Source organism: Emydura macquarii, unplaced genomic scaffold (genome assembly GCF_026122565.2).
Source record: "Emydura macquarii macquarii isolate MOO-44397 ecotype Brisbane River unplaced genomic scaffold, CSIRO-AGI_Emac_v2 contig_260, whole genome shotgun sequence".
In the NCBI taxonomy this organism is placed as follows: domain Eukaryota; kingdom Metazoa; phylum Chordata; order Testudines; family Chelidae; genus Emydura; species Emydura macquarii.
Window position 1 is genome coordinate 44935 of NW_027130397.1, and position 15850 is coordinate 60784.

General features: G+C 40.6%; 1 protein-coding gene across 3 annotated transcripts in view; it reads right to left on the reverse strand.

The window, feature by feature from the left end:
• The window catches only part of PTPN4 (protein tyrosine phosphatase non-receptor type 4), a 125956-nt gene that overhangs the window by 40671 nt on the left and 69435 nt on the right, over positions 1 to 15850 (reverse strand). For all 3 annotated transcript variants that reach the window (XM_067549068.1, XM_067549061.1, XM_067549052.1), the window contains one exon: positions 10194 to 10366. In XM_067549068.1, coding sequence (XP_067405169.1) covers positions 10194 to 10366 — 173 coding nt within the window. The remainder of the gene's footprint in view (positions 1 to 10193; positions 10367 to 15850) is intronic.

The window sequence follows — 15850 nt, forward strand, 5'->3', positions numbered from 1 at the left end:
GCATTAGAGCAGCTTGAATCTTTGGGACACTCAGCTGTCATTCCTCAAGGGATTCCATTCATCCCACCTTCATCTTCCCCCTCGTCACCAAATGACACCACTTGAGTCTCCAGTACCAGAGGATTTCAGATCGTGTAAGCATCTGCTGAGATGCATGGCATCAGCCTTAAGTATTCAGGCCGGTTTTGTGCAGGAAATACCCATACATTGGTGGAGATTGGCTCCTGGGGAAGTTGCTCTCTATATAAATGAAGCAATACTAGAGAATGCTACATTCCTATGGAATACCCCAGCTTCATTAACACCCACTGTAAAATGCACTGACAAAAGACACTATGTGCCACTGAAGTGTTTCAAATCTCTTTTCTGTCATCAAGCTCCAAATTTCCTTGAGACAGCAGCAAATGAGACAGACAGGGAAGATATAATCTATGCCTAAGGAAAGAGTCCAAAATGCTAGATTTAATGGGAAGAAAGATCTACTCAACTTCCTCTTGCAAATGGGCAAACCAGCCAGCTCTATTATGGAAATATGATTTTGTGAACTGGGATGCTATGTTCAAATTTTTGGGCAAGGTACCAGAATTCTCCAAGGAGGAGTTCAAGGCTTTTGTTATGGAAGGAGATTTAGTGGTGAAGACATCCTTACAGTCAGCCTTGGATATAGTGGATGCTTCACCCAGATTAATGAGCTTGGTTGTAAGGATGAATCTCATGGTTTTGTAACCATGCATAGGCTCCTGAGTTCCACCAAAACATAGAAAACTTTCTGTTTTATGGTTGTCTCCTATTCTCAAAGACAACTGATGAGACATTTCATTCTTTCAAGGACTCCAGGGCCACCCTACACTCATTGGGGATTTAGACCTAGGCTGCAAAGAGACAGCATTTTGGGAACCAACAACAGCAGCAGCATAGTCCTGTGACATTTCTGTCAGTCTTCCTACACCATGAGGCAACAAGATTTCCATGGAAAGAGGCACAAATCACAGAGGAAGAAACCTTTAGTCAAATGGCCCCTCCTCTTCCTTTGTTGGCTGGACAGTCTGACTGGTGTTTTGAGAGAAGCATCTTAATTGTCACTGTCATAGCCACACCTCAGCTATTTTGGACAGGCTGTCTTGCTTCCACAGGGCTTGGGAAACAATAACTACTGACAGCACTGTGGGATTGGGTTATGCCATACAGTTCCTATCCAGTACCAACTCCCATCCTGCTATCCTGGAACTATTCATGGACCCCTCTCACAAGTCACTGCTGTTACAGCAAGACTCTATTCTGGGGGCCATAGAGGAGGTTCCTCATCTTTGCAAAAAGGGGTTTTACTCCCAGTACTTCCTGATCCCCAAATCCAAGGGAGGAATGAGATCTATCCTTGATCTTTATGCTCTCAAAACACACACATCAAGTACATGGGATTCCACAAGGTTATCCTGGCTACTATTCTTCCTGCTCTAAATCACAAGGACTGGTTTGCTGTTCTCAATTTCCAACATGCTTATTTTCAAATGGCCATCTTCCCAGGCCACAGGTAGTTCCTCATTGCTGGCCCCATTACCAGTACAGAGTTCTTCCGTTTTGGCCTGTCATCAGCTTCATACATTTTTACCAAATGCATGACGGATGGTGGCAGCCTCTCTCAGGAGAAGGGGAGTTCATATCTTCCCATATCTGGATGATTAGCTGCTGAGAGTATGTCTACACTGCAATTTTATAGCCCCACTGTTCTACTCCACAAGCCTGAGTCAGCTGACATGGACCGGCTGAGGGTGTTTTATTGCAGTGTAGTATACATAAGAGGCTCATCCAGGGAACAGGTCCTCACTCATCTCAGTCATGCTAAACCTTGTTGCTTAACCCTTTTTGAAGGTTAATATTGTTTGGGCGGATGGCCAATTGATCTGACTATGATAATGTTCTTCCCCCAGAATCAGGCTACACAGAATTCACACTATGGAATTCAATATTTTGTGGGGAATCTGAGGGCAAAGTAAAACCTTCGATACCTTTATTAAAATAATGGACAAAGCTAGAAAAGATCCAAGTCACATAAGATAAAGATAATACAGTATTCCTGTGGTATTCTATGTCACCTTCTAGCCGCTTTGGGATTAGCTTTTTTGCTCTGATGACCTCGTCTCACAGTTCCTTGGCCCATCGTCTTGCTCTGCCTTTCTTGATCCTCAAGAGCTGCTGTGCTTTGCTGTTGCGTTCCAGTCCAGGGGTCCCTATCTCTGGCAGTCAAAGTCTATACTAGCACAAACCCTTATCTCCTGCATCCTCCAGACAAACACTTCCTCTTGGTTCCAAATCCCTTTCTCTCCCTTGTCCCAAGGAGAGTGACTTCAGCCCTCCTCTCAGCTCCCTTTCTGCTATCAGCTCCTGGGTTTTATAGAAGCCCCACCTGTCCCGCACAGGTGAGCTTCCCTTAATTAGGGCTCTCCTCTAAACCTAAATATCCTCCAGCTTGCAGCCTACTAGGTTAATTGATCCATCTGACCTACATTAACCCTTTCAGGGCAAGTGTGGGGAGCACACCACATCAAAGACTTTTAATAAGGCCAACCATCTGAACTGGGAAGAGAACAATAATGCATGCTTTCCCCCCATCCCTCAAGTTAGCCTCAAGCTCAAACTGGACCACACCAAACTAATTCTAACTGCACCAGCACAACCAGGAAATGTTGGTTTTCTGACTTACCCCACAAACTAATTTCTGACTGACTCTCTATCGGCTTGACCTCCTTAGCCAGGATGGTCAGGGATGCAAAACCATGCTCTGAAGTACTTCTAGCCTCTCTAGCCAGAAGCTGGGAATGGCCGATGGTATGGATCACTTGATGATCAGTACCTGTTCTGTTCATTCCCTCTGAAGCATCTGGCATTGGGCACTGTCGGAAGACAGGATACTAGGCTAGACAGACCATTAGTCTGACACAATACGGATGTTCTTATGTTCTGTTATGCCTCTCCCTCTTCTTCCTGATTTACTCATTCAATATCATGGCCATGTTGTTCATCCAGCATTGAGCAGTTTGCACCTCACTGCATGGATGCTACATGGCTAGATGAAGAAAAGGGGCAATGTTCGGAAGTAGCTTGAGATATTCTGCTCAGCAGTAAAAAAAACCAGCCATACAGTCCACCTACTTTTTAAATGGAAATGTTTTTTGATTTGGGCAATGTCCAAGCATATTCAGTCCACGTTAGCATGGATTCAGCACATTCTGGATTATTTGCTATATTTGAAATCTTTAGGCCTCCCTCTGAGCTCCCTTAAGGTTCACTTGGTGGCGAGCTCAGCTTTTCATTCTCCCATTCAAGGGAAGTCAGTATTCTCAAATCTTGTGATGGTGAGATTTTTTAAGGGTATTATCCTCAGTCTTATTCCACTAGCAAAGGAAATGGTACTATTGTGGGACCTTTAAGATGCTGGAGGCACTAATGGGTCCATCATTCAAGCTGACAGCAACATGTTCATGTGTTCTCCTCTCTCTGAAGATGGCTTCTTTGTGACTATAACACGTGCAAGAAGAGTCAGCAAGTTGCAGGCCTTAATGGCAGATCCTTCATACACTCAATTCTTCAAGGAGAAGGTGGCATTACAACCACACCCAAATTTCTGTCCAAAGTGGTATCTCAGTTTCACCTTACTCAGATTATTTACTTACCTATATTGTTTCCCAAACCATATTCAAGTGTAGAGAAGCAGCATCTACATAGCTTAGTTGTCAGGAAGTGCTTAGCATTTTATTTAGAAAGGACTGGGCCTTTTACAGTTTGTCTCCTTGATGTTCTGTGTCTTATGCTGAGTGAATGAAAGAACAACCAGTCTCCACTGAAACCATTTCCAAATGGACAACTATCTGTCCACAGCATATGGAGTGGCTCAGATGACACCTCCACAATCATTATGGGCTTCATTCAACTAGAGCTCAGGCAACATCATCTGTGTCTCTTAGTGATGTCTCAATAGTGGATATCTGTAAGGCTGTGATATGGTCTTCTGTCATACTTTTGCTAGAGATACAAGGTGGGTGAAGTAATACCTTCTCTATTGGACCAACTGCTGTTGGTGAGGGAGAGGACCTACAACAACACTGCATATATACTTTTGCTAGACATTATGCTATCACCCCGGCATCGAGATCAGATGCAAACTTTGGGAAGACACTTGTGCCCTCACTATTCATACAGACTCTGAGCCCACCTCTTGCTGGAACTCATGAGTCACCTGAGTGGAATACATGTCTGCAACCACTCGAAAAAAAGGTTGTTACTTATCTTTATTGTAACTGTCATTCTTTGAAATGTGGGTGCAGACATGTACTTCTGATCTATTCCCCCACCCCTCTGCATCAAATTCTCTATCCAGGGTTTTTGGGGCAAACAAACTGAAGAGGATTGGGGCAGCACCATCCTTATATAGTCATGGGAGACGGTATGAGAGGAAGCGCATGAGAGAAGCCCCTACAGCTATGACTAGGCAAAATTCTGACTCTGGTGCACTGGGCATGTGCACACCTGAAGAGAATACATTTCTGAACCCATATTTTGAAGAAAAACAGTTAAAATACTAGTAAGTAACTGTCTTTTCAGACACTCATCAGATTATCTTGCTGCCATGGAAGGTAAGGGAGAACTGAGGGAGGACCCAGCTGAGACACCCTTTAATGCTGTGGTAGAGGAGCATCAGGAGGCACAAAGTGCATGAGCAGCCTTCAACATCCTATTTAAAAAGAGTGCCACTAGATACATGAGCACCTATAGTGGGATCCATACTGATGCATGCTCAAAGAATGATCTCTTAGATACCATTTTCTGTGTCATTTGTGCTGTACAAAACCAATTAAACAAGACACTACTGTGAAGTTAGATAGTAAGCACATCAGGGTAGGGACCTTGTTTTCTATATGCTCTATAAAACTTGTAGTCTATTTTTGAGTGCAGTCAAAGTATTACTGTTCCCATATTAAATATGGAGTCAGAGGATAAGTTAGACTTATCAAAGGTTACACAAGGAAGGTCAAAGCCAGAAACAAAATACTTGACCTTACTTGCCTCTTCAACTACTCCTTTCACCTCTAAGCTAATTGAATGCACTATCTATGGTAGATGTCTGAAGTTCTTCTGCTCCAATTCCATCATAGACTCTCTGCAGTATGACTTCTGTAGCTCCTCACCCCCACTGAAACTGTTCTTGCCAAAGTCTCTAATGATCTCTTTCTAGCCAAAGCTCAGTTTTCAATTGATACCAAGTCCTCAATGTGGAAACTGTGGAAGATGTACTCAAGATACAGCTGGTCCAAAGCTATGAAGAGACATATGACACACCCCTCTGGATGGCATCTTGACCCAACCTGGCTCAAAAAGAGTTCTCTAAAAAAGACAGACTATTCAGGCTGGGGATTCAATGCTTAGAAGAATCAAAAGAACATTGTGCAAGAGACTGGAGGACAACAGAACAGCGTGCTGCCTTCCCGGAGCCAAGACAAGACACGATTCTAATATTGGATACGCCTCTGAAGTTGATGGGCAAGGACCCATTGGCGATAGGTCATATCAGCACTAATGATACTGGGTTGCAGGGTATCTCACAGATAATACATGACTCCATGGAACTCAAAGCATGCTAAAGAAGAATGTTGAAGCCCTCTTCCCTGAGAACCTTCCTGTCCCACCATCGATGGGAAACAGAAGGCAGAAGATTCTGGAAGTGAATTGCTGGCTAGAAAAGTGGTGGAAAGTTTTGGTTCTGTGGAAGATAGTCCTTCCCCCCATAGCTGGTGGACCTATGGTTGGGATAGCCTCCACCTCAGCAGAACAGAAACCAATCTCTTCAGGGACAGTCAGGCTACAGTAGTCCGGAGCATTAAGTTAATAACAAAACGGGAAGGTAAAACGAGGCAAGATATGGAGCACTCAGTTAGCACAAAATTTAGATGCTCAGAACCAAATTAAGAAACCAAAGAGCATGAAGAGAAGAAATTCCTGAATGACTTACACACCAATGCTAGGAGCCTGGGTAGTGAACAAGAGGAATTGGAATCACTCATTTATGAGCATAAATTTAGTCTAGTTGATATTACTGAAACCCGGTTGCATGAGTCACAATTGGAATGTTAAAATCAATTTATTGTAACCTATTAAGGAAGGATTGAGTGGGCTAAAGTGGTGGGGGAATGGCACTGTCAAAAATGGCATTACCTATTTCCAGGTCACTGGTAAAACTCGGAGATTTTGAATACTTATGTATCAATGTGTTAGCAGATAAAGCACAAGATGGGGTACTAGTTGGAGTCTACTACAGACCACCAAATCGCACTAGGAAACAAGATGACCGGCTCCTTACGCACCTATCTACAACGTGAAGAGAGAAAAAAAATGTGAGATCAGGGTGGACACCAATTTGAGTGACATTTGCTGGAGGTCTCATGCTGACAGTACTAAAACATCCTTGGAACTTATAAATATTATAAATGGTAGCTTAGGTACAAGTGATCATGACTTGCTCACATTTATAACATGCAAACAGAATAAAGTCCAGATCAACATTCTCTCTCTCTCTCTCACTCACTCACTCTCTCACACACACACACACACACACACACACACACACACACACACACACACACACACACACACACACACACACACACACACACACACACACACAGTTTTAAAAGGGTCAATTCCACAAAGCTGAAAACAATCATCACCAAATCAGCTTGGAGGAAGAATTTAATCAGAAAAATGTCAATGATAATTGGGAATTGTTTAAGAACACTATCTAGAGAAATAAACAGCCATAATCCCAGAATGGAGGAAGAAGGTTGTACTGTTTAAAAATGACCTGGTTTAGAGGGGTAGTGAAAGTGGCTATAAAAATATAAAACAACAAATGGGAGAAAAGGGAAGTTGATAGTAATGAATATAAATCAGAAGCTAGGAATTGTAGAAAATTGATAAGGGAAACAAAGGGACACAAGGAGAAATCTATGGACTGCGGAATTAAGAACAATAAGGACTTTTTTTAAAAAAAGTATTTTAGGAATAAAAAGACTACTCAGCTATTGTATTGGTCCATTACTAGATAGAAACGATATAATCACCCAGGTAATTATAAGCCTAACAGTCTGACATTAAACCTGGGCAATATAATGAAGCAACTGATATGGGAGTCAGTTAATACAGAATTACATAATTAATGCCAATCAACATGGATTTATGGAAAAGAGATCCCATCAAACTAACTTGATTTTTTATGATGAGATTACAAGTTTGGTTGATAGTTTTGATGTAATACACTTAGACTTGTATAAAACATTTGACTTGGTACCACACATTTTGAATACAAAACAGAATAAGATAAAATTAACATGGCACACACTAAATGGATTAAAACCTGACTAATATATAGGTCTCAAAATGAAATTGGGAGTCATCACTGAGCAGTTGTTTCTAGTGAGGTCCCATGGAGATTGGGTCTTGGCTCTATGCTAGTGAACATTTTTAATATATGTCCTGGAAGAAAACAAAATTGCAGATGACACAAACATTGGGAGAGTGGTAAATAATGAAGAGGACAGTGCAATCTCGTTCAGTTGGTAAGCTGGGTGAAAGCAAACAATATGTGTTTTAATAAGGTTAAATGTAAATGTATACATCTGGGAACGAAGAATGCAAGCCATATTTACACAATGGAAAACTCTATCCTGGGAAGCAGTGACTCTGAAAAAGATTTGAGGGTCAGTGAATAATCAGCTGAATGTGAGCTTCCAGTGCATCACTGTGGTCAAAAGAGCTTAAGCAATCCTTGGATGCATAAATAGGGGAATCTCAAACAGGAGTAGAGATGTTATTTTGCCACTGTATTTGGCACCGGTGCAACTGCCACTGGAATACTGTGTTCAGTTTGTGTGTCCACAATTCAAGAAAGAGATTGATAAATTGGAGACAGTTCAGAGAAGAGCCACCAGAATGATTAAGGGATTAGCAAAAATGCCTTATAGTGACACACTCAAGGAGCTCCATCTATTTCACTTAACAAAATTAAGGTTAAGGGTGACTGACCACAGTCTATAAGTACCTACATCGGGAATAAATATTTAATAATGGTCTCTTTAATCTAGTAGACAATTGTCCAACAATGCAGTGTCTGGAACTTGTAGCTAGACAAATTCAGACTGGAAATAAGGCTAAATTACGAGGGTAAATAACCACTGGAACAATTTACCAAAGGTGGTGGCAGATCTTTATCATAGACAAATTTAAAATCAAGATTGGATGTTTTTCTCAAACATATGCTCCAGGAATTATTTTGCGGAATTCTATGGCCTGAGATATACAGGAGGTCTAGGTGACCATAAGGGTCCCTTTTGGCCTTGGAACCTATCAATCTATGAACCAGTAATCCATCCTCATACTCCTTGATCTATCAGTTACCTCTGACACAATTGACCATGCTGCTCTTCTTGATATCTTGTCTTCCCTGGTCTTCCATGATTCTGTCCTCTCCTGGTTCTCTTCCTATCTCATCAAATGCTCCTTCTGTGTACTTTGGAGGACCCTCCTCATCTGCCCTCCAACTTCTTTGGGGCTCTGCCATTTTTTGTGAAGGGCAGAGGTGGAAAGACAAGCAAGTACTATGGGTAAAGAGGTGCAGGGTGGGACATAGCTAGGTTAGGAGATGTTTGTGTGTTTTCATATTACTATAAAAAGGAATAAATAGAGAGCTTGTTTACTCGCTGGCGCAACTGCCACACTAAGTGTGTGCATGTGTAAGTAAAGTCCATGAGAAGTAGAAAAATTCCAGGCTAGCATCCTCACCCCTAGGCCATCCTTTCAACATATAGGACCAGCAGATTTTCACAGCCCTCTGAGTATTCCTTTCTGATCATATACTGTAACTTAGTTCTATGCTTAAATGCATTTGCTTTCACTGTGAATTTGTAACATAGCTTACCTGAATAATGTGAGACTCTAAGAGATTTAAAATGTGCCAACCATCCATAACATAAAAATATAAACACTTCGGGGGATTTATTTCAGAAAGAAGTCTGTGTATTTAAAAGGTAATTTTTCACCATTTTTAGGAATGAAACATTTTCTTGCCAACATTATAACAAGTAACTAAGTAGATGCAAGTCTGACAAATACACAACTCAAATGGCTCTAACTAAACTAACAACTAAGTTATTTTTACTGCAAGTTCAAAATGTTGCCAGTAATTTATCAGTTATCTAGTGTAGATAGGACTTCAGGATACACACTTGCTAGGTTACTGAAGAGAAGTTCTGTCAGTTTCTTAGGGACCAAGCCAATGATTTTGAAGATGTGACAAAAGATATTCTGAATTTGAACATCTCAACAGATAACAGTGTTCCCTTTTAGTAGCTAACTAAGATGTACAGCTCGCAAGGTTCAATCTAATTTAAATGTCAAGTCTGATCCTAGTTGTTGATGTTGCAATTATAAAATTTCCAAAATGTTCTAGATAATAGCTAAGAAAAATAATCACAGATGAAGTGAATATCAATTTCATGTCACTGCCACAAACTGCAATGTGAATTGTTACCCAGTTATCTTCTAGGATGCTAGAGTATGATATAGAATACCAACCAAAACTCAGTAATTATCAATATTTCCCTGTTTCATTTACTTTTTGGATGGTGAAAATATTAAATGTAGATGTAATCTAAAAAAATCGCAAGTGGTCGACCAGAACTATGCATATGTGAGAAGTGAACTTGAGAAAAATATCAGTTGTGGGAGCCAAAGTTACTTGAATTATGACAAATTTAATAGAGCCTACCCCATAATAGTCTATTTTTATTAACTGTGTTGTATTCCCTCCCTCTCCTGCTCTCTTCTCGTATAGAATCATAGAAATGTAGGGCTGGAAGTAACCTTGAGAAGTCATCCAGTTCAGCCCCTGTGCTGTGGCAGGACCAAGTAAACCTAGATCATCCCTAATAAGTGTGTATCCAACCTGTTTTTAAAAATTTCTAATGATGGGGGATTCCACAACCTCCCTTGGAAGTCTACTCTAGAGCTTAACTACTGTTACAATTAGAAAGAATTTCCTAATATCTAATCTAAATCTCCCTTTCTACATATTAAGTCTATTTCTTCTTGTCTTAACTTCTCACCCCAGAATATCATCAGCTTTTTCGCAGCCAACAGTTACTTACCAGTACCGGAACTTTGAACCCAAAGTAAAATAATGTGCAAAAAAATTCTTCTGAGGAGGCAGTGGTCTGTCCAATCGGAAGAACGTGTGATGCTCAACACAAGCTTTCCACAAATTCTTACAAGCTCGATAATTCACCATATTGAATCCCAATAACATTTCTCTAGATTCGTGCTAAAAAAGAAAAGTAAAATTTAATTTTAGAAAAATTATAATGCTTCCCTATCATGTTTAGGAAATGTACTTAAAATTATTATTGTTGATTGATAATACTGATATTTTCCTAAAAGTACAAAACATTCTAGTTCACAGTATGTTTGAAGTGCCACTCTAACCACCGCAACTTTAAACATTTTAAAGCCCTTCTATTAATAACTGCAATAGTGTGTGTGTTTTAAGTTAATTTTACTAGTTAAATTTTATATCCACTTTTCCTCTTTAATGAACCTGCTCTCAGTTCAGCATTGAGACAGGGTCACCCCTTGAGGCTGAAAGAACTCTCAGCTGGTAAGAGAGAGGATGTTGCTGCCAATAGGCCATCTCTCACCCTACTCTGTTGAGATGCCATGACAGAAGAAAGAGAACTCCCAAACACCTTGCCTCCTGTTCCAAAACTCCAACAGGAGTGAGGAAGGGAGTACACCTTTGTGCTAATGGTTTAGAGGAAGAGAAGTAGTAAGCAGGCAAGCATGCACACATGTGAGTTCAAGGATGGGAAGAAGATACAGCCATTGTTGTTAAATTCAAGGACAGCTGAGATATTCAACTCAGTGTAATTAATACCTTTATAGTGCTTACTAGCAGGAAGAGCAGAGCAAGGGTAGCAGGTGCTGGAAGAGCAGGCAGTTGAGGGAGCTTGTTACTAGCCATGGTAGTTAACAAGATATCACCAATGCTAATTTGGCTTTCTAACAAATAGAAGGTTGGGTTTAGTACACTTCACCTGCCTTTGTTTATCAGTTGCAGCACTCTCCTTCAAAGTCACTTACTTGCTGGCTAGCTCCCCCTCCAAGCAACTGAGACTCATCCCTCCTTTACCCTTCTTGCAGTATTGGGACAGTTTCATTATGAGGAAGGAAATTAGTGTATGGAACAGACAGAACAAGCAAGAAGCTTAACGGTATGTAGTACCCACTGAAGTCCCACACTCCCACATGTGGAGAGCTTGCAAGTGTAAACATTTTCATAAGAGGCTAGAGGAAAGAAACCATTCCATAGTATGAACTAACTGCATAAGTTGACAGACTTTGATAGGCTGCATGACAACCAATTTCATCCATGAACATCCTATGCACAAGTCAAAGTACACTGACACGATCTTCAAAATATTTGAAGAAATTACTCACCTTGTACAGTAATGATGGTTCTTCAAGATGTGTCCTCCTATGGGTGCTCCACTGTGGTGTGTCTACATTCCTATGCTGCTGATCAGAGAACTTCGGTAACAGCATCCACTGGGCCTGCACAAGTCCTCTCTCTCCTTGTGCTACGCCACGAGGTTAGCCAGCGCGCAGGGGCTAACCATCTTCAGTTCCTTCTCTACTGCAGAGTCATAAATGAGAACTCTGAAGTAGAGGGGCGGCTTGCGGAGCATCCATAGGGATACACATCTCGAAGAATACCATCATTACTACACAAGGTAACTACTACTACTTCTTGAAATATTGCCCCTATGGGTGCTACACTGTAGGTGATTCCCAAGCAGTACCCCTTCTGGAGGGTTGAGACTTCAGAGTTGGGTCAGTTACACATGACAGTACTGTGGAGTTGAAGATGCCATCAGAGGCAGAGTCCCCAGATATCGAATAGTGTTCTGCAAAAGTGTGGATTGATACTAGTGTCTCCACTCTGCAGATCTCTGACATCTTTAATGAACGTGACAGATGAGAAGAGCAATCTTGTGGAATGTGTACAGATTGAATCTGGAGGACTCATGTTACAAATCTGATAGCACTGTCTAATACAATTCGAGACCCACTTAGAGAGATTTTGGGCTGATATTGCTAAGCCCTTAGATCTTTCTGCCATAGAGAAGAACAGCTTGGGGACTTTCTAAAGGCTTTTGTCTTATCGAGACAGAATGCTAGGGCTCTCCTAACATCCAAGGTATGCAGTACGGCCTCCCTATTGTCTAAGTGAGGCTTGGGATAGAAGATTGGAAGGAGAGTTGACTATTCATGTGAAAGGAGAAGGTTACCTTAGGAATGAATTTTGGATGAGGCCTGAGTCCTTATCTGGGAAGAATAGTGTGTGTGTGTGTGTGTGTGTGTGTGTGTGTGTGTGTGTGTGTGTGTGTGTGTGTGTGTGTGTGTGTGTGTGTGTGTGTGTGTGTGTGTGTGTCAGCCACCAGAGCTGTTATCTCCCCTATTCTTCTAGCCGAGGTAATTGCTATCACAAAAGCCGTTTTCATTGACAGATATGTTAGCCACAGGTCTGAAGAGGGGCCTGGTCAGCCCTTTTAGCACCAAGTTTAGATCCCATGAGGCAGTAGGCTGTTGAGGTTGAGGGGAGAGATTTGTTAAACCCTTAAGGAATCTTTCGGTAGTTGAGTGCGATTGTACTGAGTACCCCTCTATGGGTTGGTGAAATGCTGTGATGGCTGCTAGATGGAATCAGAGAGCTCAGAGATAACCCTGATTCAAGTATCAGGGGATATTCCAAAATATGTAGAATTGCTGACATTGGAGAGATCTGTTGGGATGTGTACCAAATTTGAAATCTGGATCATTTCTACACGTAAGTGTGTTATGTGAAAGACTTTCTACTGTGAAACAGAACCTCTTGTACTTCCTTCGAGCATGAGCTTTTAGAGGTGCTGGAACCATGTAAGAGCCATGCTCTGAGGCAGAGAATCCTTAGGTTTGTCCTGTGAGAGGCGGTGCGGAGTGGTTGGAAGGGAGATTGGCGGGCAAATTGTGAGCTGCATCAGGTACGGATACCAGGTCTGTCTTGGCCAAGTAGGAGCAATCAGGATTACATAAGCACCGCCCCTCATTATCTTTAGCAGGACTTTCAAAAGAAGAGGAAATGGAGGGAAGGCGTAAAGGAAATCTTTGTCCCTGGGGAGGAAGAGATCATTGCCCAGAGAGTGCCATCTCATCCCTGGAGCAGTATTGTGGACACTTCTTGTTCTGGTAAGTGGTGAACAGGTCTGTAGACAGTGTTCGCTACAGTATGAACAATTTGTAGAGTACTGATGGGTGCATCTCCCACTTGTGGTCATGTGGGAATTTGCAACTGAGCTTGTCTGCTATAGAGTTCTGCGTACCCGAGAGGTAAGCCACGAACAAGGTGACATTGTGAGAGATTACCAGTTCCACAGAATCATCGCTTCTGTGCATAGAGATGGCGACCTGACCCCTCCCTGGCGACTGATATAATACATGCAAGCTATGTTGTTTGTTAGGATCTTCATATGTGAGCCTGCTATCAGCGGTAGGAAATGGGTGCAGGGATTCCTAACTTCTCTCAATTCGAGACAATTGATATGTAGGGATCTCTCTGCAGGTGACCATGTGACTTGCGTTGCAAGACCGTTTAGATTTTTATAAATCCAAATAAATAAGTGTCCACTCAGAGACTAAGTCCTGGTTTATTATAGGAATAACAACTTGAGTAAGTTTTCTGGTAGTTTGGGTAGTCAACACAATTTCTAGGGTTGACTAAACATCAATTTCAAGTAGATGACATTTAAAAGAGTTTGTCTTATTTGGCTATGTCTGAGATCTCTAAGGAATGAAAATTAAGTCCCTGCTGTTTGTGTACATCTGATAAGCAGAGCTTAAAAGTATGAGCTTAATTTATTTGTTGATGTAGATAAGGTGACATGAGAAATTGAAGACATTCTTTAGCGCTTAGTACATTCTGCTGTAAGTAGCAAGATGAAATGTATAAGGTTGGAAAATATAGAAAAGATGAGGAAGCTATAATCATGCCAACTTGATTATGATCCAATAAACACTGCTTGAAACGTTCACTCAAAAAAAAAGTCACATTGAGAAAGTTAAGGGTTTGCATGGTCCTTTTCCTGAAGTCTTGGCATAATAGTATTTCCCTCAAATATTTTCTTGAGAAATAATAATTCACTGTGCCCCAAATTTAAGACATTTTCTAAATTTAGTTGTTTGATGCTAGACCTTTATGTTTCTGTTAAGTAGTAGGGCAAATACTGGAAAATATGGTAAGTATGCACTGTTGCGACACATGCAGTTTCTTTTCTGTGAACAAAAAGGATCTCCACCTCCTGTGCTTTCAAACTAAACCTTTTACAAGCACATTATGATGTAATTATTTAAAGAAAAAACATACACAGTAATTTAAGTCAGGCAAGCGGGAGACATTTCAAATACTCAAAAAGTAATAATAATTAGTAATTAATAATAGAGCTTTACAGCACCAAAAAGTCAAAACTTCCATTGTGTGTGAAAAATGCAAGTAAAATAAAATGGACTCCAAAGGGTTATTTAAATTCCTTCCTTACCATCCAAAGCTGAAATATTGAAATTTCTTTTCTTAAAATATTTCATGAAACCAAATTACAGTCCAAAAGGTTGGCATAATCATATCAGGGAATATTTTCAAAAGTGACTAAAACCTAATTCCCATTTTGAAGAGAGATGTAAAATTTAAAAATCAATCGGATTTGGGCTTTCAAGTGCCTAAATCACTTTCAGAAATTTCACCTGTGATCACTAACTTACTTCACAGGCAGATGAAAAACCTTAGTCTTCAGCCTAATTTCTCAGAGCTCATTTAAAGGGTCTGATTCTCTGGTGAAATGGTAAGCTTCTATTGTGTTGTTACGTTTCAAATAACTTTGAGGTCACAACAGGTACAGCGAGAAAGACTCTTGTGTGACTGATAATTACATCAAAACCTCAACCTCTTTAGCACTGCAGGTAAACCCTGATTATCTGAACAGCTCAAGAAACTTCCAAAACATTTGGATAATAAAGTGTTTCAGATAAACAGAATTTGCTTGCATATGAGTTTTCAATTTAGGAACATCTCTCTATTTTTTCTTGATTTACACAAAATTTTCAAACCAGAAAAACAATTCTGTTAATTCATATACAAAAGTGACTCCTTAACTTCTTGCAGATTTATTTTAAAAATATTTTCAGGTGCGTTTACATGGAGTAATTTTTCAAGCATTGCATGGGGTTTTAGACATATGATTTCTTGTAAAGTCACATGAAGATCAATGTGTGCTGTATGAGGTAAGACTCCATGCAATCCTCTGAAAATTTCATCCCATAGAATCTGATCTAATTTCACTTGTGTGGTAGAATTCTGACATCAGAGATGATTAGACCCATTACAAATCTCCAAATTGTTTGCTTAACAAATTAATCTAGATATTGCTATTCTGATTGCTAAGAAGGTTTAAAGCCAAATTCTAATTTCAGATTCAGCTACTCCACTCCTGCAAATGTCAATGGAAGTTACGCGCACACGCACACACACGCGCACGCACACCTGGAGCCAAAATCTGACCTTTGGGGTATTACAGATCAGTGTACTATTTAAAAACTGCCTTTTTTTCCCCATAAATAATATTTAACATGTGTTATACCCACACTGCTGAGATATTCCCCAAGCTCGCAATCTTGTTATCCTTAATTGCTCTCTTTTATGACTCAATCGAGGCTGTTGCTA